The 26,868-nt window shown below is 46.3% G+C and overlaps 1 protein-coding gene and 1 pseudogene across 1 annotated transcript in view; one reads left to right on the top strand and one right to left on the bottom strand.

Moving 5' to 3' along the window:
- Positions 1-3,685: 3,685 nt before the first annotated feature.
- The window catches only part of Mlxip (MLX interacting protein), a 63,684-nt gene continuing 40,501 nt past the window's right edge, over positions 3,686-26,868 (top strand). Inside the window, 1 exon segment of the mRNA NM_001427251.2 lies at positions 3,686-4,205. Coding sequence (NP_001414180.1) covers positions 3,793-4,205 — 413 coding nt within the window. The 5' untranslated portion in view covers positions 3,686-3,792.
- On the bottom strand, positions 12,386-12,467 carry LOC120096088 (U4 spliceosomal RNA; annotated as a pseudogene).

Here is a 26,868-nt window from a genome sequence, read left to right as displayed (position 1 = left end):
ACCATCATAGGCTACTGCATTCTTACAGAGTGGGTTGGGTGGGCACAGGGAAAGATACTGTCATTGGGGGGGATGGGGATTTAGCTCAGTGGTAGAGCATTTGCCTAGCAAGCGCAAGACCCTGGGTTCATCCTCAGCTCCCGGGCAAAAAAAAAAAAAAAAAAAAAGATACTGTCATTGGAAGCTTTGTCATGAGCCCAAGTTGATTGGATCAAAAGCATTTAGGAAAATGACTTATTTGGTCTCTGTAGCTTCGAAGAGAGGCGAGACAGTTAAGGTATGTAGGCAGACACTCCTTATGTTATTGACAGGCCCCTGCAGATTCAAGCAGACCTGAAAGGGAGGCAGATATGCTACGCATTTGTTTTGTTTTTAGTTCTCTCGTGGGCCAAAGTGAGAAGTCAATACTTGCCTGTCCACTTTGCGTTCTTGGCCAGTCCCATCTGCACACCCACTCAGATCTGTGAATAAACACACACACACACACACACACACACACACACACACACACACACACACACACACCATTATTTTTTAAAATGCCTTGGCTAACTCGATGACTGGACACTCCTAAAACTTCCCCTGCGACCCCAGGCCCAGTCAGGGAAGTGGCCCTTACCCACAATCTCACGTGTCTGTTGGCTTTTTATCCCACCCCTTCTCCTCTCTCCCAGACCCTGATTCTCACTATGTCCAACCTGCGCAAAGCTCAGTGTCCCGCCCCATGCTCAGCCATTGGCTACTGGCAGTGTTATTGACAGATCAAAAACCAATTGCGGGCCAGGACCTTCAGCGTCAGTAAACACGGATTTCTGATTAAATCAAAGCATCAGAACCACCCTCTACAAATACTTTTTTTTTCCAAAAGCAGTTTGTAAGTACCCATAATGATGTAACATCAGATGTACACACATCCTTAGGAGAACCTTTTCTTTGAAGCCTTATCACTATCTCTTTCCTACGCGTGTGTCTTTATGTGAGTGAGGACGGGTGCATATGGATTTATAGATGAAATTATTTTTAGAAATGTAAAACAAGCAAGTCAACAAACATGGCTGACGTAGGTAGTCCCCTTCCTACGTAGGACAGCAGAGGCAGGGGCGTCATCTGTGGCCAAGATTAGCCTGGTTATACAGGCTACGTCAACTTGACACACGCTAGAGTCATTTTGGGAGCAGGGACCTCATCTGTAAAAATGTTCCCATTAGATTGGTCCGTGGTGAATTTTTCTTTCTTTCTTTCTTCTTTTTTAAAGATTTATTTATTTATTTCATGTATGTGAGCGCACTGTCGCTGTCTTCAGACACACCAGAAGAGGGCATCGAATCCCATTACAGGTGGTTGTGAGCCACCAGGTGGTTGCTGGGAACTGAACTCGAGCACCTCTGGAAGAGCAGTCAGTGCTTTTAACTTCTGAGCCATCTCAAGCCCCCATGGTGCATTTTCTTGATTGATAATTGATGTTAGACGGCCCAGCTCACTGTGGGCAGTGTTACCTCTGGGCTGGTGTTTCTCGGTGTAGTAAGAAAGCAAGCTGACCAAGCCATGAGACAGCAATCCAGTAATCAGAACTCCTCCATGGCCTCTGCATCAGCTTCTGCATCCAGGTTCCTGCCTTACCCTGATTTTCTTCAGTAATGGACAGTACTATGAAAGTATAAGTTGAAATAAACCCTTTCCTCCCCAAGTCGCTTTTGGTTTATCATGGCTAAAGAAAGCCTGAGAGACCCGGGCAAAACAGAAAACATCATTTATGCATGTATCTTTTGAGACATGGTCTCATTACATAACTCTGGCTGTCCTAGAACTCACTGTGTAGACCAGGCTGGCCTTGAATTCATAGAGATCTTCTTGCCTCTGCCTCCCAACTGCTAGAATTAAAGGCAAGTGCCGCCATACACCTGGCACCTAGACCAGTCTTGCACTGTTTCCTGACTGCTCCCCGTAGTTAGGAAACTACCTAGGCCAGCCATAACCCCTGCTATATTTTCAGGTGTTTTTCTCCCCACTTTTAAATATAATTACATACTGTAATTACATCATTTCCACCCCACTCCACCCTCTCTGGTCTTCTCACTCCCTTTGAAATGTGACCTCTTCTTTAATTATTGTTTTAAACATGCAGGCACACACACATGCATATATAAGTATAGCCTGCTCAGTCCCTTTAGCGCTGCTTGTATGTGTTTAGGGGTGACTATTTGGGCTTGGAAAACCTATCTTCTCCCTGGAGAACGATTCTTCCTCTCTAAGCATCATTAGTTGCCTGAACTCTTTATTTAGGAGGGGGCCTTGTGAGATTTCCCCTCTCTGTCTTGGGATGTCAACTGGCACTATAGTTCTTGTTTAGGTCATGGAGATTTCACGGGTTAGCTTCCCTGTCACATATAGAAGACGTCCTGGTCTTTTTTCCTCTCTTATAATCTGTCTTGTGAGAGTTCAAGGCCAGCCTCGTCCACGTAAGGACTACCTATCGAGATTCTGTCTACAAACAAAATCTTTTATTTATTTATTTTTAACATTTATTTATTGTGGGGAGCACAGATACCACAGTAGGGGGCGGGGGCGGTCAGAGGACAAGTTGTTGGGAGTCCTCTTCTATCATGTAGGTCTCCAGGGTTGGAACAAAGTCAGGCTTGGCAGCAAGTGCTTTTATTTACCTGCTGAATTATCTCACTAGATTTCTTTAAATAAATAAATAAATAAATAAATAAAAATTTTTTTTGAGACAGGGTCTCATGCAGTCCAAAGCTAACCTAGAATTTGGGGGGAACTTAATGATCCTCCCGCCTCTGTTTCCCTCCCGTTAGGATTGCAGGCATGCGCATGCGTTACCATGACTGGTTCATTGCTATTTTTAGGTTGATACAACTTTCTGGGGCATAGGAATTGCAGTAAAGAAAACTAGGCTCCGAACTTCCCCTTTTGGAATTTGGCTTCTGGGCCAAACTTCAAAACAATAGCGACAGTATTTTGATTTGTAGCTGAAGTTGCTGGGTCTGGAGGCAGACAGCTAGGCTCCTGCAGAGCTCTACTACCCTTTCAGAGCGGTGATGCCCAGGGGACATGCCTTAACACGGGAGAGCCAGTTTCTGCTCCTAAGGATGTGAGGACTCCATGAGCCGTACTCTTGGGTCTTGTTGGAACCTTAGGAACATCCCTTAGAGTTTAGGTAACTCGATCTTCGCATCAACAAAATGGGGACGGTAGTCTTAGCGCCCTACAAAATCAGGAAGGCTTTTGAGGACTCAGTTCCGGGTATGGAGGGAGAAAGCTGGCCAGAGGGGGGAAGGAGCCCCACCCCTACCCACCACGTGGAGTGCCCTCCTCGCCCGAAGTGAGGCCGCAGGGCTTTTCCCAGGCGTGGCGGAGGCGGGGCAGGGGCTGGGGCCAGACTAGTGGAACCGACAGCCAATGCCGCCCCGAGCCCTGGCTCTTTGAGAGGCGCGGCCTGGCTTTCTTGTCCCTCAGCTCCCGGGCCAGCCGGAGGGGAAAGAGGACACCCAGGGGCCCGGCATGGAGGCGTGGCCTCCGGCTGTTTTTTTTTTTTTTTTTTTGTCCGCCCAGAGAAGGAAAGTTTGCCCTGCGCCTTTAAGAGGTAGAGGCGAGCATCCGATTGGCTAAGACGAGCTGTGACATCACGAGGAGGCCGGCGCCCTCCCCCTCAGGCCGCGCGTTCCCGGGCAGTCTGCGCGAGGGCCGGGCCGGGCCGCCGGCCCTTCAGTCTTCTGTGCTTCTCTGCTCTCTACGTCGTCCCGGCTCCCGGGGGATGCCCCGGACCAGGTTCTCCTCATGGCTGCCGACGTTTTCATGTGTTCGCCGCGTCGGCCCCGCAGTCGGGGTCGCTCGGTGCTGCTCAAGCCTCAGGTGCCCGAGGACGACGACGACTCGGACACAGACGAGCCGTCTCCGCCGCCCCCCTCCGGCGTGGCCACTTCAGCCCGGGCCCACGCGAGCGCCGCGCCGCTGCCGCCTCGAGCCGGGCCGGGCCGCGAGGAACCTCCGCGCCGACAGCAGATCATTCACAGCGGCCACTTCATGGTGTCCTCTCCGCACCGCGAGCACCCGCCCAAGAAGGGCTATGATTTCGACACGGTCAACAAGCAGACGTGCCAGACCTATAGCTTCGGCAAGACCAGCTCCTGCCACTTGTCCATCGATGCTTCGCTCACCAAGCTCTTTGAGTGCATGACCCTGGCCTACAGGTAGGGACGCGGTGACGCCCCCACCCCACTCCCTCCCAGACCTGGCCGAGCCCCATCTTCACTCCGGTCTCTCCTTAACAAAAAAATCCCAGCTTGTCTCTTTGGCTTCACGCCGTTTCTCTGGGTGCTGCTTCTAGGAGGATTTGTGAGTCTGGGGTCTCCACCGTTGAGAGAGGCGCCAGGGTTCCGGCCTGTAGCCCTGTCAGCCGTTCCTGGGTTCTTCCGGCTTCGTGTTCCCCCATCCAGGCCCTCCCCTTCTCCAGTGCCCGTGGTCACCGGTTTTGGACAAGAGTTAGGTGTAGCTACAGGCTGCATGTTTGTTGTTGGTTTTTTCTTTTCTTTTCTTTTCTTTTTTTCTTTTGGCTCTGTGGATCCCTTCCTTTCTACTGCTTTTGTGTGTTTTCCTGCAACACCCAACGGTTAAGATCACCTGTCCAGGGTGGCTAGGGCGCTGGCTGCACTATCTTAAAGATTGTGTAACGCCTTGGAGCCTGTTTCCTTGTCTATAAAGGGGGGGGTGACAGTAGTGTTGACCTCCAGGGGGCTGCTCCAGGGAAGGATTAAGATAAAGGTGGAGTGTTTATTGGGCGCTCCTTAAATGTTACTTTTCCTCATTGTCCATGCATCTGGAGTCTGGGGTTCTCTCACATTTCATTTACAGAGACGTTCTGAGGCAGGACCCTTGTTGCACGTAGGACGACTTGTGGAGTCTGTTTTCCTTGGAAATTGGAATTTGTTTTTGTCTTTGTTTTGCTTGTTTGTTTTCTTTTTGAGCCAGGGTCTTATGTGGACAAGGCTCCTCTCAAACTTGCTTTTGTAGCAGATGCTGGCTGGCTTTGAACTCCCCCTGACTGTCCTGCCACCACTTCTCAAGTTCTGTGATCACAAACATATGCCTCTCACGCCCAAGTCTGACTAGAAGGTTTTCTGGCTGGCCCTAAAGCGTATGTGTGAGGTGTCAGTTTGTAGGGCTGACATCCCAGGCACTGTTCTGAAAAAGGGGATTCAGCTTTGGACAGAGACCTTTTTGTGAAAGTCGCAGAAATGCCTCTCCCTGGAGGGCTAACCTTTCTACCCTCTCATTCTTCGCCGATGTGTCTGCTACTTGTGCATTTTAGGCAGTTTTTCTGCTTCAGCAACAGACCTCCTCTGAACTGCTAGTGGCTAGAACAGGGCAGCTGGGTAGTAGCTTCAAGTAGGATCCTTGCTGGTTAGGCTTCTTGCTTTAGTAACTGTGTTAGCTTTGGCTTTGTGAGTCCTGCACAGCTGGTACAAAGAAAAAGTTTCCCAGGTGACTCCAGAGACCATGGCAAGAAGAGAAGGAATATCCCTAGGTCTTTTTGTGTTCCCTTGATACCTATGTCTCTGGGAGCTCACTGGATAACCTAGACTGGCCTCAACCTTGCAGTAATCCTCCTGCTTTAGCTTCTCAAGGGTTGGGATTACTGGTACTCCCATGGCCAGCCCTGTTTTGGTTTTGCTTTTAATTAATTTTTAAACTTAGCCTGCAGAATAGTAGGTTTAAGTGCGCCGTTTTCATTCCTAAGTGCCACACTTTATGGTGGTTGTTGTTGTTATTATTATTATTATTATTATTATTATTATTAATTATTATTTGAGACTGGTCATGCTGTTATCCAGGAGGTTGGTCTTAAATTCATGGTTTCAAGTGACCCTCCTGCCCCCTCACCCCCGCCTCTCTCTCAGGGAGGTGGATAAAAAGCCCCGACCATCCAAATTAAAAGCATTACTCAATTGCCTGAAGTTAAAATACTAGGTGGTTGGCTCTGGATGGCATTTTCCCTCTCTGGAATAAGAGATTAGTCAACTTGTCCCTTTGTTATGTTTCTGGAATGCTCCCTCACCCCCATATCCTCTGGTGGAGGTCTCCCTGATGGCTCATTCCTGCAGCATAGCCCTTCCTTCTGTCACCTTTGCGTGGCCTTTTGGTCAGGCTCTGCTCTGATTCTTAGATCTTGCCAGGTTGAGCTGGCCCTGAGCCTGTGAAGATACTCTGGTTTTAAACAGACAGGTGACAGCGAAGCGATCGGACTCATTTAGATTACAGCCTAAACGATTCTCTGAGAAATGCTCTTCAAATGAAATCAGGAATGTGTTTTTATTAAGAGAACTTAATCCTCTTTCTTAAAAAAAAATTTTTTTTAATATAAACTTCTGCATGTATAGGGAGAGACAGCTGTTTGAGCCATTGGAGGCTTGGGCTAGAAAGGTCTCACTTAGTAAGCTCTGCTAAAGGAAAAATAAGCCAGTCTCCCTTTGTGCTCTATTTGGATAACCTAAAGGATTATTGAATAACACCAACCAAATAATCCCACCATTCTGGCACCCGACCTTTTCTGAGTTAATTTTCTTGATTGCAAAAAGCACCACTGGTTTGGCACAAGAAGCTTGTAAGCTCTTTGGGGTCACTTTCCAGCTCCGTGGGGTCACTTGCTTTTATTCTCATTCCTCGGGTCTAGTCTAGTACTGCCCTCGGTTTACCACCAAAGGTCCCTGGATGGACATCTGGTATTAACTTCCAACGAAGACACTCTTTGTGGCCTTCCCTGAGTTTAGCTGGCAGTGTGGCCGTTTGGTACAGATTAACTGAGAAGCTAGAGAAAGGTGGGTTTCTGAATCCAGCTTACCTGCCATGGCCACCAGCTGCTTTCAGAGAAGTGAGCTCCCTGTGGGGAGCAAAGCAGACCCCACTCAGAGCTGCTGTGGCCTGTCCTGGCCTGGGCTCAGAACCTTCACTTTTTCAGCTTTCTCCTGCTTGGGCTGGGAGGAGGCCAGCAGGTCTTCTGTGTGACTGATTTTGGCCTAGGTTCTTTAGAGCTCCAGCTTCCAGTCTGTGGCATGGGCTCTTGGTTCTGCTCCCTGGTACACTCTGTGCTCTTTGTTTTGCTTTGCTTTGCTTTGGTTTCCTGTTAACTGCTGCCTCCCAGCTGTTTCCAGATGGGGCTCAAGAGCTTCTGGGGGAGGAACCAGGGATAGGGGAAGTTGTGGCTATTTATCACTCTATCCTGAGAGGTGGCCTAGGAGTCGCGAACATGCCAAGCAAACACTTCCTTTTTGGAGATGGAGTTTGTTTTGTAGGTCGGACTGGCCTGAAACTCATTGAAAATCTTGCCTCGGCCTCTGTCGTACTGGGATTTTAGGGGTGGCTGGATCATCAAATCGGATTCTGGCAATGTAGTAGGTTTTGGGGGCACAGGAGACTGTGAATATGTCTGTTGGGATTCTAGTTTCCCCATGGCTGACTTTAAAAAAAAAAAACCCATGTCCTTCCCACTCGGGTAAGTATCCTTGAGGGAAGCATCTTGATTTGGATTTAAAACATGTGCTCAATTTCTGGCACACCCTGGAGGAAAAGGAATTCTTTTCAAGGCAAACTTGTGTGGCAGGTGACAGGGAGAGCAGCCTGGCGTCCGTTTCCTAAGCCATCCTGTCACTACTCTAGAATGAAGTGGATAAAACTTCCTGCACGGTGGAAATTCAGATTAACTGTGATAATGTCTGTGATTGGCTTAGATTTGGCAAATTACAGGCAAGAGGAGGTTTACACAGTTGAGTGTAAAGGGTGGACAAGGTAAAATTTTAGCTCTATCCCCAGTCAACTGATGGTTAAGCTAGGCTGGTGGTGCATACTTGCAGTCCCCATACATGGAAGTCTAAGGTAGCAACTTCATGAGTTCAAGGCTAGCCTGGGCTGTCCTGGCTAACACTATCTACAAACAAAATAACAAAACACTTAAGTGTCTGTCAAGACTGTAGTTTCTCGTCTGTAACTGAAGAAAACAGTGTGTCTGATGGGAATCTTTCAGTGATGCTTTCAAATGCCTGCCTGACAAGCACTCCATAGAAGCAGTCTTGATTTGCCTGGGTCTTTTCAAGGCCTCTGTAGTGGAGCTGTGCACTTTAGGACATAGTTCATGGTTCTTGCCCTTTTAACATTTTAAGGAATGTCATGCATGTACGCCCCCCATATAGATTCTGGACTCATCTAGTGTGTAGCTTTTGTGGTTGGTTTTAGTTTCACTTCTCCTTTTGCTGACTTCTTTTGGTATATATCAGAGGATAGCAAGTGGTCTTTTGAGAAAAAAAATTATTGTGTTTATTTTGAGGTCTGAGAGCAACTTGTAAGTTTTCTTATTTTATCGTGTAGATCCCAGAAATCATCTTCAGATTGTCAGGCTTGGGAGCAAATACCTTTTATCTGCAAAGCCAATTTTCTAGACCTAGAAAACTCTTTTGTATTTAGGCATGAGAAGTCAATTTTTGTCAAGGGGCTGTTTAAGTGGTGCTTTGCCTGCGTATACGTCTGTACCACGTGCATGCCTGGTGCCTGAGGAAGTGGTAAGCTTCCGTGTGGGTGCTAGGAACTGAACCCAGGTCCTTCTCAAGAACAAGTGCTCTTTTTCTTTTTTCTTTTTTTTCTTTTTTTTCCGGAGCTGGGGACAGAACCCAGGGCCTTGCGCTCTCTAGGCAAGCGCTCTACCACTGAGCTAAACCCCCAACCCCGAAGAACAAGTGCTCTTAACCACCAAGCCAACTCACCAACCCCAACAGTTTTCTTTTAAACAAACATACATACATACATACATACATACATACATACATACATACATACATACATTTGTGTGTGTGTGTGTGTGTGTGTGTGTGTGTGTGTGTGTGTGTGACATGTTGATGTGTGTGGTTGCCAGTGTACTGGTGCCATGGTGGGTATGTAGAAGTCAGAGGGCGGCTTCTGATATCTCTCCTTCACCTTCTGTCTTTGAGGACAGGGTTTCTTGTTTGCCACTGAGAGCATCAGGCTAGCTGGCCTTTGAGCTACTGGGGAGTTGCTAGACTCTACTGTAGGAATACTGGTTTTATTATAGAATACTTTGTTTTACATGGGTCCCGGGAGCAAACTCGGGTCCTCACACTTGGCACCCCAAGCACTTTATCTTCTGAGCCATCTCTCCAACCCCAGTCTTTAATTTCTAATCCTTCTGCCTCCACCTCGGAATGCTGAGACCACAGGTTTGTGCTTCATATCTGCTTTTTTTTTTTTTTTTTTAATGTGGTCTGGGAATCAAACCCAGGGCTTGTGCCTAGGATGTGAATACTAGGCAAGTACACCACTACCTGAGCTGCAGGCCCCACTGGGGGTCTTCCTATGGCAGGCATGGTAATGGAAATCATTTATGCCTTACAGCTGTACCAGTGTTACAGTTCTGCTCCCACGCCACTGATAAATTGTCTTTCTTCTTTCCTCTCTCTTAGTCCTTCATCATTAGACGGTATGCCTACTATTACAGAGTGGACACTGTCATTGGCTACAGAGACAGTGATCTCAAACAACTCAGAGACCAGGGATGAGGGAACAGGCACAGGATAGATCGTAAGAGCTGGGATAACGACCTGAGTCTGATTTGAAGTTGGATAGTATCGGGAGGCATGACCACACCGTGTGTGTGTGTGTGTGTGTGTGTGTGTGTATGGATGGTTTTGCTGACATCAGATTTTCCTTCTCCCCTGTATTGTTATCAGAAATCATGAATTCTCTTCCTTAAAGGGAAGCCTGTGTTCCTCTTATCTTTTGCTCTTTACTAGTCCAGGACCAAATTTCCATTTTAAGTAGGGTCTACTGGTTAGTTGCTTGCCCTGTAGAAGGGTAAGAAAGTGTTAATAGAATTGGAAAAGAAAGATGAGGGTGCAACTTTTCGGCATAATCAGGTGTGATAGTAGACACCTATAGACCCAACCACACGCTTGGGGAATGGAGGCAGGAGGCCCCGAAGTTCAAGCTCAGCTATAGCTGTATATGGACTTCAAGACCAGCTTGGTCTCTAGGAGATCCCCCTCCCCACAAATAAAAACAAAAACAAAAACAAACAAATAAATTTGAGCCTAGAAGTTAGGGATTGAATTTGTGTGGATGTGTAGATGTGTATATAGCATTTGTGTGTGTGCATGCAGGTACACATGTACATGTGTATGTAGGCATGCATGCAGAGGTCAGAAGTTAGTATCCATTCTCATCCTCTCTTGTTCTCCACCTCATTTTTTAAATTGCTCTCCATACCCACCTTCTATTTTGAGAGTTTCTTTTTTTTTTTAAGTTTTTTAAAAAAGATTTATTTTATGTATGTGAGTACACTGTAGCTGTCTTCAGACACACCAGAAGAGGGCATCAGATCCCACTACAGATGGCTGTGAGCCACCATGTGGTTGCTGGGAATTGAACTCAGGACCCCTGGAAGAGCAGTCAGTGCTTCTAACCACTGAGCCATCTCTCCAGCCCCTGGAACCAACTTTATAAACCTGCCTCTGCTGAATCTTGCTTATCTTTCTTTCAGTGGATTGGTGTTTGGGGAATGTTGGTTGGAGTGAGACAGTAGGATGATCCTTTGTTGGGGGACATTTGTATTGTTGCCCAATTGGACTATATGGTGGGCAGGTAAACAGCACCCTTAAAGATGTCTGTGTTGGGGCTGGTAACAGCTTGGTGGGTAAAGGCGTTTACCACCGAGCCTGATAACCCACACGGTGTAAAGGGAGATCAGATTCCCAGAAGGAGAAAGAGCCAACTCCTGTAAGTTATTCTCTGACTTCCACATGGGGAACTCCTGCCACCCCACACACGAACCTGCCTGTGCCTCCCAACACACGATCCCACCTATGCCTCCCATGTATGCACACACACACGCATGCTTGAGTACTTGCTCTTCTTGGCTACTTTATTGGGTTCTTATACCTACAGTCTTCCTCCATCCCAATCCCTTCCAACCCCTAACACTAGGTAGGAAGGAAAGAAGGTTAGAAGGGAAAGGGGGTGTCAACCTCGTTAGGCTACTTCCTTGATTAGAGCATCCAGTCCAGTCTTTGTTGTCAGGATGTCTCCAACAAGTGATCCAGGGAACAGCAATGGCAGCAGGGGGAGCAGCAACCACCGTAGCCTCTCAGGGCTCTGGCATTTTTATTTCTTCTCAAGAGTCCCCAGAATTCTGAACAAAAACTATCTCCAGCAGGCAGAGTCATGCTCCTGCCAGGGCATGAGACAAATCACAGTTTCTGTGGACAGCCTGAAGCAGCCTGATGCAGCCCCACATCCCAACCCTGGGATTTAAAAAAAAAAAAAAATCCCCACAGCTTAACTGGGATTTTAAAGAAACCAAAATTCTCACCTTCCACCCCCCACCTCTCCACCCCAAATGTAACAACAAGAAAAAGATGGTTATGTCCCAGGATCCTGTGAATATGTTACACAACAAAGTGGATTTAAGGCTGCAGATGGAATTAAGTTTGCTGATCAGCTAAGATTATCCAGGATTATCCGAGTGGACCCAGTGTAATTACAAGGGTCCTTAACAAGTAGGAGAGAGTGCTGAGTGAACACTGTAGGAAAAAGACTAATCCTGATACAGCTAACTTTGAAGAAGAGTAGGGAAGAGACTGTGAGCTAAGGAATGTGGGTAGCTTTAAGAGAACAGAGAAAAGGAGTCAACATCTTAGCTCACATTCTAGAAGGAATGCCAGCCTATGAATCTGTCTTGGTGTTAGCTCTGAAAAACCTAAATTTGATATCTGACCTTGAAAATTATGAAATAATATATTTCCATGTCACTAAGTTAGCGCACCAATAGGAAAGTAATACAGGTTGGTTTCAAAAGTTCTGCCTCTGTTCCTCAGTGCAGGGATACGAGGTGTGCACCACCGTGCTTAGCATTTTTTCTTTTTTTAAGTGTGTAAGTCTGTGTACGTGTGCATGTGTGGATGTGAGGAGGCCAGGGCAGGATGGCAGGCGTCCTGCTCCATCGTCATTCTTGCTCCCTTGAGACAAAGTTTCTCGCTGAAGTTGGAGCTAAGCTGCAGGCCAGAAAACCCTAATGCTATGCTTGCTTTGCTTCACTGATTGTGCTCAGCTACACCAGCTTTTGTGTGGATGCTGGAGCTGAACTCCCAGGTCCTTACGCTGCTGTGCAAGTGCTCTTGTGCTCTTACCCACTACACATCCTTTTAACACCTTCCCCCCTTCTATTCCCAAACAACCTTTCACCAAACTCACAGTCCTCTTCTCCTAGTCTCTCAAGTGTCGGTAGACACTACAGTTGTGCAGTACATTTCACCGAGCTTGGTGTGAATGTCTTTAAGCCTTCTTCCTCCACAGAAGAGCGTGCAGCCCACTCTAGAATGGGAAAAGTTTTCAATTAGCAACAATCGCGCCTCGGATAAACCTCATTGGCTACCATACTGCCACTGCACAAAGCTCCACTCTAGAATGAGTGGAGCTGAGTTATGCTGAATATATTGGGCCCTGGTCCAGGGGGCTCTAGTGATAGGAGAGCCCTTGTCAAAGGAAATGCCCATAAAGTGTATCGTGTTTTTGTTCTCTGTCTGATATAGCTTCTGTAATAGGGTATTGTACAAAGTCAGTTTGATGTTTTTGTTTTGGTACTGGGCACTGAACCTAGGACTTCATGCACTCTGGGTAAGTTCTGTACCCCTGAGCAACATTTCCAGCTTTTTTACCTTTTATTTTGAGACAGAGCCTCACTAAATTGCTGAGCTGGCCTGAACTTGTGATTCTCCTGTTTCAGCTTCCCAGATAACTAGGATTAGAAGCGCAAGCCGCCATGCCTAGCTTCAGTTTGATTTTTGGTTTGGTTTGGTTTTGAGACAGGTCTCATGTAGTCCAAGCTAGCTTTTGAGATGACTTTGAATGTGGGAGGATATTTAGTGACACTGTGAACCTTGACATTGTGTTATTTACTGTTGTGGCCTGACTCAGCCCTTAGTACACACTTCAATATCAAACAGCGAAGGTAAAATTAGTTTGTAGAAGGAGTCACCCATGTTGGAAAGTGATGTCTAATTAGAGGCAGACAAAGGGATGAATCAGAGAAAGATTTGACAGAATAGGATGTGCCCAACTCTGACAAGAAGAGAGAGGAAAGGGAAGCTACTTAAGAGAGTGTGAAGAGAGAGGAGGCAGCTTTATCAAGACAGCTAAAGAGAGAGAGAGGTTGCAGAAAGATAGAACAAGCTTTACACTGGTGAAGACAGAATGAGACAGAGAATGAGGAGGCCAAGCAAAGCAAAAAGTCAGAGGCCGAGAGAAGCCTGATTGAATCAGTCAGCTTGGAGAGGAGTTTGAGCCAAACAGTTGAGTTGAGTCAGCCGGCCATTGCTCAGAAAGACCTAGAAAGGGTGAGTTTATTCAGCAGTAAGTCTTAGAGGTTGAAAACATTCTGAGAGAGTGAGTGAGCAAGGGTGGGGAGAGAATGCATGTGTGTGCATATGTATACCTTAGGCCATGTGGACAGCAAGAGTAACCTTCCTGGGTGTCGGTTCCTGCCTTCCACTGCACATGCGAGGTTGCCTGCTTCTCAAGTGTCTCCAGCACTGCCTCTCACCTTGCTGGAGCAGTGCTGGGATCACAGATGCTGACAGCTGTGCCCAGCTTCCTGGGGATCCTCACACTTGTAATGTAAGCACCTTACCACCGAAGCACCCCCAGCCTAACCTTGAACTTTTAAAAAAATTTATACCTTGACTTTAAAATTTTTCCTTCCTTTAGATTTATTTATGTGCATGTATGTCTGTAAAGAGTGTGTCAGATCCCTGGAAATTGCAGTCATGAATAGTGATGAGTTGCCATGTAGGTGCTGGGAATGGAACCTTGGTTCTCCCGAAGAACAAGTACCCTTAAGCAAAGAGGATCTCACCAGCCCTCTAACTTTGACCTCTTTTTTATTGTTTATTTGCTTTTTTGGTTTGTTTGTTTGTTTGTTTTTTGAGACAGGGTCTTACTATGTAGCTCTTGATGTCCTGAAACTCACTGTGTTGACCAGGCTGGCCTCAAACCCACAGACATCTACCTGCTTCAGCCTCCTAAGTGCTGGGACTAAAGGTAAAGTCCTGGCTGACTTTGAACTCCTAATCCTGTTTTTATGTCCCAAGTACTGGGATTACTAGCATGAATCACCACACCCCAATGAATTCGACTTGTTTTGAAGGACTTCTATGATGGCCCATGAAAGATTCAGATTATTCTTTTTCCAGAATCCAATTACATAGTGGGTATAAAATGTACAGTTCCGGCAACCAGTGATGATCTTCTGTCTTCTGTTGAAACTCCTTTGTGCGGTTAGAATTCCAGGTCACAAAGGCTTGTGTTTCAGGCCAAGCTGTTTGAGTCACAAGCTTTAAGCACTCTGATGCTGGCTTGAGGAAGGGTGCTGGGGGCTATGGAGACTGGAGCTAGAAGCAGGTGGCCCTTCTTCTCAGCAGGAGAAAGAACCTTCTTTACTGTTGTCCTGAGAAGTGGTTTTCCTTTCCAGTCTCACCCCTGCTGTCTTTCTTCTCTCCTGTTCTCTGCTACAGGAGTTTCTGCATCCTTGAGTTCTGATGGCCAGTGTTCCTCTGCAGATCTTGCTAAGCTTCCTGCCACCACGAGGGCTCTTTTCTAGTTGCCTTATTTAATTAACCCTATAGTCTCCAAACCAGATGTTTGAGAAGGAGGCAAGGGGAAGGCTGGGTGACTCCCCCTCGCTGAGCAGAACCTCTCCAGCCACAGAGCTGCAATCTACCTGTAACCTTGGCTTGTCTGCTGCTGGATCAAGTCCTCGTTTCCCAGCATGCGTTCATGTGGTGCGTCCGCTTTGGAAATGCAGTAGATGAGTTAGTTACCTGACTCCACCATGAAGCTTCCTTTCTGGCAGGAGTCAGTAAGCAAAAGCAAATTGGATTTTCTATTTAGGTGCCATGGAGAACATAAAACAAGACAAAGGGGATGGTGAAAGGGGTCAGAAAGGTGGGAGACACTCTGAGTTGTTCAGAGAAGTGCTCTGAGGAGGTGACATTCCAGGTTGACCTGAAACCTGAGTGGGAAGTAGAGGCCAGGCATGGGCAGTAGAAGGGGCCCAGAGTGAAGTGAGCCTGGCATGGACAGTAGAAGGGACCCAGAGTGAAGTGAGCCTGGCATGGGCCCAGAATGAAGTGAGCATGCCGTTTTCAGCGTTAGAGACACCAGCAGGACTAGATGCTGACCAGAGACCATGGAAAAAGATGAATGTGAAGAAGCGAAAGGACTTGCAGCTCATAGTGGGAATGAGGATATTATTCTCACTGAATTGGGAATACTGATTTACCTCCATAGGCAGCTCGTTATGGCTAGCCTACTGGGAATACTCTAAGGAAAAAGGAAGCTAGCCTGTAGAGGCCGGAGTTGAAATGAACATCCTTTTTTCTTTCTTTCTTTTTTTCTCTCTTTTTTTTGGACAGAGTCTTTCTATATATCTTTGCTGTCCTGGGACTCACTACATAGACCAGGCTGGCCTTGAACTCACAGAGATCTTCCTGCTTGCCTGGGATTAAAGGCTTGTCCATCAGGACTGGTGAGCCTTCTTCTTGAAGGCTGTTGAACTTTCTTCTCAGACCAATATATCTACATTGGGACAGTGAGAATTAGATGGATCCAAGATGGTTTTGGAGTTGCTAATGCAGTAGACATGGGAGAAGGATAGGATGATGGGAGGGTGAGAAAGAACTGCCTTTCCAGATGATGGCTGAGCAGCCAAGACTAGCAGTCCCCTGTGTAGCTGGTGTATGTTGTAGACCTTGGCTTCTAGGGTGTGTGGGGGCAGCTTCCTAGAGAAGGGCATGCCAGGGATTATCAGAGTAGTAGGCCTCACACTCATACACTGAATCCTGCCCAGTCGAGGAACTTGTGTCTGTTCTTTAAGCTGTGTTGCTCTCTCTTGTCTCCCCGAACTCTATGGATTTATAATTGTATTCTCTCCCCACCTCATTTTGTTTGAAACAGGGTCTCACATCACAGCCCAGGCTGTTCTCACACTCATGATAATCCTCTCTGCTGTGCCTATTGGAGAAGGACTTTGGGAAGAGAGAGTTTGAGTTTGTAGGTTGCTTTCTGAGTGGTAGGGCTTTTCCTACTGCCATGCATCCATCCTAAATGACACTTTTATTCATATGATTTATTCAGAGAGATAGCATCTGATCTCCCTACTGCCACGAATCCTAAGTGATGCTTTTATTCATGTGATTTAGTTCAGAGAGATAGCATCTGATCTCAGATTCTCTAAAGAAGCTTTAGCTTAGCTTGATATACTTAGGGTTGGACTGTGCCATCAGAACAGCCTATAGGGAGGCCAGGGGGAAGAGGGGAACCTCAAATATGAAAGATAAATCTAGAAACAGGATTCCTTGTCTTTAGCCTTTGAGTCTTAGACATGAGCATGGAGATCCTGCTTGGGTAACAGTGTAGAGACTAACTCCGAGATGATAGCCGGGTTACTGTATAAACAAAGGACTGGGGGACTCTGAATTGGCCAGAGCAAACCATGAGGAGTGGTGGTGGCACAGCCTCTCTGTTGAAAGTAAGAGGTCAGTTTTCTTTTCCGACATTCTCCTCGGCTGGCACACAGGCAAGCAGCACCACACTCAGCTCCACTGTGGAACTGGAGACTGGACCCTTGTGCATGCTAGACAAGCACTGTAACCTTAGGGACACCGGCCTCTCACACTGGTTGTTAGAAAGGACATTTGCTATATTAGTTTGCTGTTTTCCAGTGGCATAGCAGGACATTTAAAATTGTTTCTTTTGTTCTTTATCCAGCAGATCTCTGCCTTGCAGACCTCTTTCATCTCTAGTCAGACAAGTTTGTGTTTTACATGATGGGGTATAATTTACAGACTATAACATGTGCCCATAACAGTTGAGAATTGTTTTTCTTACCAGTATCGCAGTGTGCAGTCCTGTTTTAGGGATCCCATCACTTAGGTATGATTGCCCTTTCTAGTGAACCCCAGTCTCCAGCACAGCTCCAGGTCACTGCTCATCTTTCTCTGGATTTGTCTTTTCTAGAAATTTCCAATATTTGTGATCATATGATATGTGGCTTTCTGAGTCTGGCTTCTTCTTTGACTTAGTGTAATAATTTTTTCCCATCCATCCATCTATCCATCCATCCATCCATTTATTTATTTCAGTTTTGACATACTCTTGTGTGACCCAGCTTGGTCTCAGCCGTGTAGCACGGTGTCTGTACAACCTTGAACTCCTGAGCCTCCTGTAGCCACCACCAAGTGCTGAGATTACAGGGTGTGTACCCAAACCTGGCTTACCGTGTTTTAAAGGTCATCTGTGTGGTAGATGTGTCATATAGTTTATCCTTTCACATTGCTAAATAGTATCCATTCACAGATATACCACTTTTAAATTCGTTTTATATGTATGGGTATTTTGTTTGTTTGCATGTATGTCCATGCACTTGGTGTCTGTGGAGGCCAGAAGAAAACATTAGATCCCTTGGAACAGGAGTTACAGGGGGTTGTTAGCTACCATGTGGGTCCTGGGAATTGTTAGACAGGGGCTCAGTATGCAGCTCAGGTTAGCCTAGAATTCATTATGTACATCAGGCTGGCCTCATACTCAGAGAGATCCTCTGATTCCTTTGCTGAGATTGAAGGTATGCACCACCTCACCCAGCTACAGACACATTTTACTCTGTGCTGTGTCCATGTTTGCACTTGCAAGGTGGAGGTCAGAGGTTGATGTCAAGTGTGTGCCTTTATTGATGCTCCTTACCGTATTTTTTCGGAAGGATATTTCTCAGAATAGTCTTAGCTCCAGAGTTCTTGTTGCCACTTCCCCAGTGCTACCTATGTGGTGCCCTTGCACAGCCTTTTTACGGTGCTGGGAATGACACTCAATTCCTTATCTTTGGTTTGGCAGGTACCTTACCAATGGACCAGTGCTCAACCACCATGTTTTGGAGGGATTTGGAAGTTTTTCATTATTGGATATTGACTTTCCATTAGGAACTTCCTTACAGGGTGAAGATAAAATGTATAGGAAACATGAGGAACGGTATGGGACGAGAAGACTTAGGACAATGTGGCCCTGGGTGGGGACACTTTACATAGCTCATGATATTCAGGGAGAGAAATGAGCAAGATAGTTATTTTTCTTCTATAGACCATAGTTTTTGATATTATCCTAGGAACAGATTGCATTCAGTAATAAGAAGTGGGGCTGGAGAGAGGCTGAGTGGTTAAACACTGGCTGTGCTTCCAGAGGCCCGGGTTTAGCTCCCGGCACCATCATAGGACAGCTTACAACATAATAACTGCAGTGCCAGGAGGTCTGATGCCCTCTTTTGGTCTCCACAGATCCTTTCACACACATCGTGTACAGACGCAAATACAGACGAAACACTCATATGCTCACAATAATAAAATATGTATGTATGGGCTGGAGAGATAGCTCAGTGATTAAGAACACTGGCTGCTCTGCTGAAGGACTGGGATTCATTTCCCAGGACTGACGTGATGGTTCACAGTCTTCTGTTCTGGGAGATCTGACACCCTTTCTGGTCTCTACAGGCGTGAGACACACACGCAGAGTGAAGTTACTTATATGCAGACAAGATACCTCCATACATAAAATACAAATTAAATATAATAAAGAAATCCATAAAAAATCAGAAGTACTATGTGGAACAACATGGTTGAATGTAAGACACCTGCCAAGTGAAACAAGTTTAATGGACTGGAGGTCTAGCTCCGTTGGTAGAGGGCTCACATAGGATTCATTAGGCCCTTGGGTTAATCTCTACCCTGTGTACACTGGACATGGGGCAGATACTTTCAATCTAGCACACAGGGAATGGAAGCAGAGGGATAAGGTCATCCTTGGCTACATAGTAAGTTTGGGGTCAGCCCAGGGTCATGAGAAGCTGCCCTTAAAAAAAAGCTTTAAGTATTTGACTCAACATAATACAGTAACCCAGAAGAATATCTGATAACATTTATATGCAATTCTAAAGTAGGCTAAACTAATCTATGGTAAGAGCAAGGAAGATCAGTACTGTGAGTCAGGTGTGATAGCACAGGCTGATAATGCCTTACTCTGGAGTATTCAGAGTTCTAGCCAGCCTAAGCCTCATAGGATGCTCAAGGGCAGCCTGGATATGCCCTGTCAAAGAAAGAAAAAGAGAAGGGAACACTAGCACTTGTTTCGAAAGGACTAGAGACAGAGGCTGTCTAGGAAGAAACATCAGAGATGTTTCTAGATGGTACTGATTTCTAGCTTATTTGTTATTGTTTTCACTGTTCACCACTTTTATTTTATGGTGTGTGTGTGTGTGTGTGTGTGTGTGTGTGTGTGTGTGTGTGTGTGTGTGTTCGTGTAGGAGGTCACATTATAGCCTAGGCTGCTCTTGAACTCGTGAGCCTCCTTCCACTTCACAAGTGCTGGGATATGCCTGGCCATTAAGAAGGAAAAAGTAGAGGCTGGAGAGATGGCTCAGTGGTTTAGAGCACTGATTGCCAGAGGTCCTGAGTTCAATTCCCAGCAACCGCATAGTGGCTCACAACCATCTATAAGGAGATCCAATGCTCTCTTCTGGTGTGTCTGAAGAGAATGACAGTGTACTCATATACATAATAAATAAAAATTTAAAAACCAACAGGTATTTCTTCATATTTTAATAGTATGTATAAAGGATCTTATTTGGAACATGTAGGACTAGGTAGATGTCTTCAGTATGTCAGTGACTAGAAATCCTATGATTGTTTTCAGTGTACATGGTGAGTGCAGGAATAGTTGGGGACTGACTTTGTCTGAGGCTTCCCTGAGAACAGAGGCGTGGGAAATAGTTTCTAGGTCTTACACGGGAGCTTGCCAAATTACTGCCTTACAAGCTATCCCTTTATGACCTTTCTCCTCTTAATATTGTTTATCTGGGTCAGAAGTCACAACCTTAAATGTCTACAAGAACCAGGATACAAAGCAGGCCATCTCCTCTGATGTGTTTTTTTGTCCTCCTTTGGAAGTCATAGTTTCAGGGAAATATGTATTAGGGAATATCTAAGCTGCAGTAGACAGCCCAGTGATGAGAAGGCAACAGGAAGCGTGGGACCTGTTGTGAACTAGACTCTGCGCCTGAAGGCAGTTGTCACTCAGTTCCAGTGACTCTTGCTCTCTGGGATGCCAGCTCAGCGTCGCATTGGCATATTTGAAAAGTCAGAAGAATGCAGTTAGATTGTTTTTCCCCTTTCACGATAGACTCTGTCACTGCACTACAGGGCTCCCATGTCCAGAAATAGGGTTTGGCGAGGACTCTACTTTTAACCTCTGATTCCGTTTGTCGTTGAAGGCTTAAGTTTAGTTATCAGGCCCTTGAGGTGCTGAGTTGAATCTAGGCTAGATTTAAGTTTTACGATAAATGTAGTGTTGTTTGCCCATTTGGCTTTGGCACAAGGACCATTCTGTAGGATCCTTCTGTTTTATGTGCCTTCTTGCTGTGTGTGAAGTCACAGGACTGTAATCTGATAGTAAGTCTGAAGCTGTCTAGTGGAACCCCAGGATTTCAGGCTCCTCAGAGGTCATTGCACTGAGTTAGGAGGTACTGAAGCCATGGTGTTGACCCCTTTGGCAGGTCTTGGCCTCTGGGTGACGTCAGCTTCACATCATCTCACCCTCATGGCCATCTTTGACTAGACTCAGGCCGTCCAAAAGTGGACCTTGGTTGGTCACAGTTGAAACAAAGCTATAACCTTAAATTAGGCTGTGATAGTCTCCTGCTTTGTTCCCAGCCTATATATATATTTTTTTATTTATTCTATATAAGTACACTATAGTTGTCTTCAGACACACCAGAAGAGGGCATTGGATCTCTTTACAGATGGTTGTAAGCCACCATGTGGTTGCTGGGAATTGAACTCAGGACCTCTGGAAGAGCAATCGGGGCTCTTAACCTCTGAGCCATCTCTCCAGCCCTACATATTTTATCGCTGTACGTGAGTCTGTCTGTCTGTGCAGTTGTGTTTGGGGTGCTTTCCATAGCAGTGGGTATGTCCTCTCAGGCCCCTCAATGTATCCCTGACTATCCTCCATTCACTTGTGCAGTCCACCTTGGATATGTTCCTTAGCCTTTCCAACTGTTCCCTTCTCTCTCTCTCTTTGATCTGATTTATAACAGGGTTGGCAAATAGCTTTATGATCTGTAAGTGCCATTACTTCTGCTTCTGAGAAGATTAAAATAGAATTTGTTTTTATCAGAAATGTAGCGCTTTCCCTGCCGAGACATGTTCGCTGAAAGCTGGGGAGCTTTTCTCAGCTTAGACGCTTACTTTGGAGTCTGGCTGCATTTTCAGGCTTCTTTCCAGACTTAACACATCATTATTTCTCTGTATCGTAGTATTTTATTTTTATTTTTTAGTGACACAGGGCCTTGACATTGTAGTTCATATTGGTCTGAAACTCACTGTGTAGCCCAGGGCTGTCTTAAACATGGCAATCCTTCTGCCTCAGTCTGTTCACCGTTGAGATTATAGGTGTGAGCTGCCAAGCCAGCCATTGTAGTTGTTGAACGTTAGGATAACATTATAACCTTAAGAGACAGCTCAGAAGGCAAGTAGCCTTGTGGCAAGCCTGACACCTCAGTTTGATTCCCGGGACACTCGTGGTAGGAAAACTGTCTTCCCAGGGTTGTCCTCTGACCTCTGTATGCATACTGGGGCATGTGAGTGAGAGCATGAATACATTGACATACAAAATGAATAGATACAAAATTAAAAGCCCGCCTTCTTTTTCTTTTAAACTGAATTTTTATTTTACTATAGAAAATTTAGAAACTGTGGACATAGATTTTGAAAACTAAAGATGGGACACTCAGGGATAATCTCTCAGCTTCCCAGCGTTTATCTGTCTACACCTCGTTCTTAAATTGTTTTTGGCATGCTGGGTGTACACACTCTTTCTTCTTAGCAGATTGTGAATACCTCTCCAAGTCCCCAGTCGCTCATCAGCAATATTTCAGTGGCTCAACAGGATCTCATTGTGAGGTGTGTTATTATTTATTTAATCTCTCTGTTGATCCTTGAGAATATTTCCATGGTAAATTTTTATAGTGCCCCAGGGCCCCTGGTGTTTTGTTTGGTCTTGGTTTTTTTGGAGAAAAGATATCATATAGCCCAGCCTGGCCTTGAACTATGTAGCCAAGGATGGCCTTGATCCTTCTGCCTCTGTCTCCTTAGTACCCCAATTACAGACATTTGCCACCACTTTCTGCTGGGCCAACTTGTACTAATCCCTGTCTGGGTTGGCTCCATGCTCTGAAATGTCCCTCTGCATCCCCTCCTTCCTGGTAGGATCCTTTACCCTGAGAACATTTTTGGCACTACCCTATATCACCACATTAGGCACGCTCACCTGTCACTCACCCCACCCTCATTTGGGCAGCTGTGTGTGTGGGAATGGTGATTTCAGTTGCACGGCTGAACAGGGCCTCTTCTGTGCCCTAAGTTGCTTATTTGAAAGCTTCCTGGGCTGGAGAGATGGCTCAGTGGTTAAGGGGCACTCACTGACTGCTCTTCCAGAGGTCCTGAGTTGAATTCCCAGCAACCACATGGTGGCTCACAACCATCTGTAATGGGTTCCGATGCCCTCTTCTGGTGTGTCTGAAGACAGCGACAGTGTGTTCACATACATAAAATAAATAAATAAATCTTAAAAAAGAAAAAAAGAAAGTGTCTTTTATTTTTTACATATGTACCTGGCAGAGGGTCTGGGGACAATTGTCAAGTTGCAGCCTACATGCCCCTGTTGTGCTCTGAAGGCTGACAGACCCCAGAGGCACTGGCAGCAGTGTCTTTGCCCATGAGTGCTGTCCACTGGTCTTCCTTTGTTCCAGAGGCAGGGATGAGGGACAAGGGCTTGATGAAGAGTGCAGTTGCTCAGTGGCTACCCAGCAGTTAGCTCACCTGTGCTGTTGGCTTGCTGTAGATACTTGTTCTGGAGAGTTCCAGACCGCCCACTGGCTGATCCAGAGAAGGATGAGCTGACTGAACTCTGAAACACTATTTAAACACTGTCAGGTAGAGGCTTGAGATGCTGACTGGTCTCTAGCCTTGGCAGCCATCCTTATAGCTGCTTAAGGAGTTTCTCTGGTATGGACAGTTCTACCAACAGTAGTCCGTGTAGAATGCTGGGCAGAAGGCCTCTTGAGCAGATTTTAATTAGTTGCCTGACTTGCCACATATTGAGGTGGGGATCCAGGGAAAGGGTCAGAATTCAGGTGTCTGTGTCCTGCTGTCCTTGCTGACTTCTTGGTGAAGGCTCAGCAAACGCTCTCTTAGAATGGCCCCCGTCCACTAAACACTGCTACCCTTTAGTTCTGGGTGTGAGTGCTCTTTTGTTGGTGATGCTAGGGGTCAAAGGGCTTCATACATGCTAGGGCACACTCTGCCGCTGAGCTCTATCCCTGTGCCCACTGTTTAAGTCCATGGTTTTTCCCAGTGAAAAGCTCTGAGACCATAGTGCACACCTTTAATCCAAACATTCTGGAGGCAGAGGCAAGTGAGTCTCTGCAAGTTCAAGGCGGCCTCGTCTACACAGCAAGCTCCAGGCCAGCCAGGAGTGCATAGTGAAACCCTGTCTCACGAAAAAGGAAATAAAGAAAAAAGGGGGGTGGGGTGGGACAGGACAGCTGTGCTACAGGAAAATCTGCCTTCAGAACAGCAAAGATCACACTTATACCTCAGCTGGGTATCATCCTTGATGATGTCCTTGCACAGCACCTGAGAGCAGGCGTGCAGGTGAAGCTTACCTGTGCCATGCACAGCCTCCCCCCAGCTACCTGTAGATTGCAGTGGGGCAGGTGTGGCCAGCATGTATGGCCACCTGCGTCTTCCCAGATAAGTCTGTTTGCTTATCTGTATTGCTGGCTCCTCGGTGCTCTGGGTGTATGTGAGGTGCAGGAGGTGACAGTCCCATTGGTGAAGTGGGTACACGGTGAGCAGAACAGGGTGTGCTATGAGAAACTGTGGTCTGCTTTTCTTCCCCAATGTCCTGCGGGAATGCTCTTCTGTTTTGTCTTAACAAACCCAAGGGAGAACTTCAGGGCCTTGTAGAGATGGGGAGTAGCCATCACAAGTTGGGAGCACACATCAAGGTCTTGAGTGTGCTTCCCTCCCAAGTGCCTGTAACGTGGATGGCAGCACTGGGGAAACCATGATGCTTTGGATCTTTGCTTCCTCTTGGCTTGGTTGATGAAGAATTTATCTGCAAGTCAGATTTAAATGTGTCCTGGGAGCCTGAGGAGGGCTTCTGAGTTAGGAGACAGTGCACAACAGCCAGTTGTGATGATGTGTCATCTCCAGAGGGCAGTTGGAGGCCTTCTCAGGAGGGTTGACTAATGTTGGTTTATGTGCATAATTTGTTTTCCTCTTTTTTTTAGCATGATGTCTCAAAGTCATGGGGACTGGAGGATAGAAATCAGGAGGGGAGGGCAGGTTTTTCAACCAGCTCTTGTTGGCTGTTGCAATCTCCCGACAAAGCCACTATTGTTTGAATCAATTGCCAGTTGGTTTGGTTTGAATTGCTCTGGTGCCCTGAAACTGGCTTCTTTTTTTCTACTTCTGCTCCACTCTTCCTGGGGCATGCATGCCTGGAAGAGGGAGGACCACCAGTTCCATTGGGAGAGCACCATTTCCTTTGCCTTCCTAGAGCAGACTGCTGTGGCTGGTCCTCATAGGCATCCCAGTACCGTCTTGCACCATGGCTGGGCTATAGCCAGTGTTGCCACTTAGTAGTGTCCCCGAAGCATCGAATTTCCAGGAATCATGCTGCCTGATGGTGGCCTTGGCCTTACTTGGCACTGGCCTGCTTCATGCAAGGACCACCTGCTCTGGCACGGCTGTCTGATTGCTGTTGCCACGGCCACAGCTGACCTCCCAGCCAGTTTTTTGGCCTAATGCCTGCCCCCATCTTGTGTACATGTTTCAAGCTACAGAGGTAATCAGCAAAAGCCAGGAATTCCTCTGGCTGAGCTCTCGAAAGGCAAAGAGTGAGCCTCAGAGCTTCCCTCACTTGGTTTCTGAGCTGACTTGAGAGTGCATTTTCTCACCATATCTCAGATCTAACTCCAGACATTTGGGAACTCCCAGCCCCAATGGGGAAGAACATCAAGAACTGTGTTGGGTGGAGGTGGCCATCTAGGACAGCGTTGGTAGGTACCAGGTTAAGATGTTCTTGGTGCATTAGAATTACTCGCTCTTCAAGTGTGGTATATTACACACTGGGTTCTGAACAGCTAAGGAGGAAGTACATTGTGGGAAAATTTGTGTTTGAGACTTTTGTCTCAGACAGCCAAGTTAAAAGTGCTTCTCTTTTTCAAAGTTCCCCAAAGATGGGAGTGGAGTGCAGCAAAGCTAAGCGGCAGAGGGATGTGAAGCAGCCTTCTCCACCGGCCTAGCGGTTACTCAGACAGGTTCTGGAATCATCGTCATAGTTCGATATAAGGGACATAGAGAAGTCTTAAAAATGAATTACAAATGCTTAACCTAGTGTATTGGTACATGCCTGTAGGCCCAAGCATGCAGGGAGGTTGAGGCAGAAGAGTCTACTAACTTCAGGACCTTATTTCCATTCCATAAAATGAAGAAGTTGCTGGGCGTGGTGGTGCAGCACTTGGGAGCCAGAGGCAGGTGGATCTCCAAGTCTGAGGCCTGTCTAGTCTACACAGTGAGTTCCAGGACAGCTAGGGCAAGACAGAAAACCCTGTCTCAAAAAGCGAGCAAACAAAAAGTAAAGAAGTCAAATAATACTGAGTAGGGCAACTGGTAGCCATAATCCAGGGCTTGAGAGATACAAGCAGGAGGATCAAGAATTCAGTCATCTTCCCTTTACATAGCAATGAGGCCAGCCTGTGTTACATGAATCCTATCTCAAGACACCCACTACTAACAAAAAAGTAGCTTTTCCTAGATTGTTGCTTTGAGTTTTGTGGAATTAAAGCTGTTTTGCTACTAAAATATGTTTGCAAGGGCTAGCAAGATGGCTCAGTGGGTGTTTGCTGTATGTCTTAGTCAGTGTTCTGTTGCTGTGAAGCAAAACTATGGCCACAGCAACCTTTATAAAGGAAAGCATTTAATTAAGGCCTTGCCAACAGTTTCAGAGGCTTAGTTCATTATCACCATGGCATAGAGCATGGTGGCAGGCATGGTGCTGGAGAAGTAATTGAGAACTACATTCTGAACTGCAAGTGTAGGGTGGGGGACACTGTGGTCCTGGCTTGGGCTTTTGAAACCTCAAAACCCAACCCTAGTGACATTCTTCCTCCAACAAGGCCATGCCTCTTCCAACAAGGCCATGCATACCTCCTAATACTTCTCAAATAGTGTTATTCCCTAGTGACTGAGCATTCAAATATGGAGGCCAATCTTATTCAAGCCACCACATTGCACAAACCTAGTGACCCGGGTGTAATCCCTAGAAGAGTGGTTCTCAACCTGTGGGTCTCCATTGCTTTGAGGATTGAAGGATCCTTTCATAGGTCACATATCAGATATCCTGCACATCAGATATTTACATTAAATTCATAACATTAGTAAAGTCACAGTTATGAAGTAGCAATGAGATAATTTATGGTTGGGAGTCACCACAGCATGAGGAATTGTATTAGAGGGTCGTAGCATTAGGAAGGATGAGAACCACTGCTTTAGACTCTATTATAGATAAAGGCAAGAGGAGAGAAACAAACCCACAGAGCTGTCTTCTGACCTCCATGTGTGCACTGTGGCATTCCACCCTCTCCATGTAAACTATGCTCTGGCAGATGTACACATATAGTAATAAGTACAT

Source organism: Rattus norvegicus, chromosome 12 (genome assembly GCF_021556685.1).
Source record: "Rattus norvegicus strain SHRSP/BbbUtx chromosome 12, alternate assembly SHRSP_T2T, whole genome shotgun sequence".
Classification (NCBI taxonomy): Eukaryota; Metazoa; Chordata; class Mammalia; order Rodentia; family Muridae; genus Rattus; species Rattus norvegicus.
The sequence above is the reverse complement of the archived record's forward strand: the minus strand, read 5'-3'. Positions and strand labels throughout refer to the sequence as shown.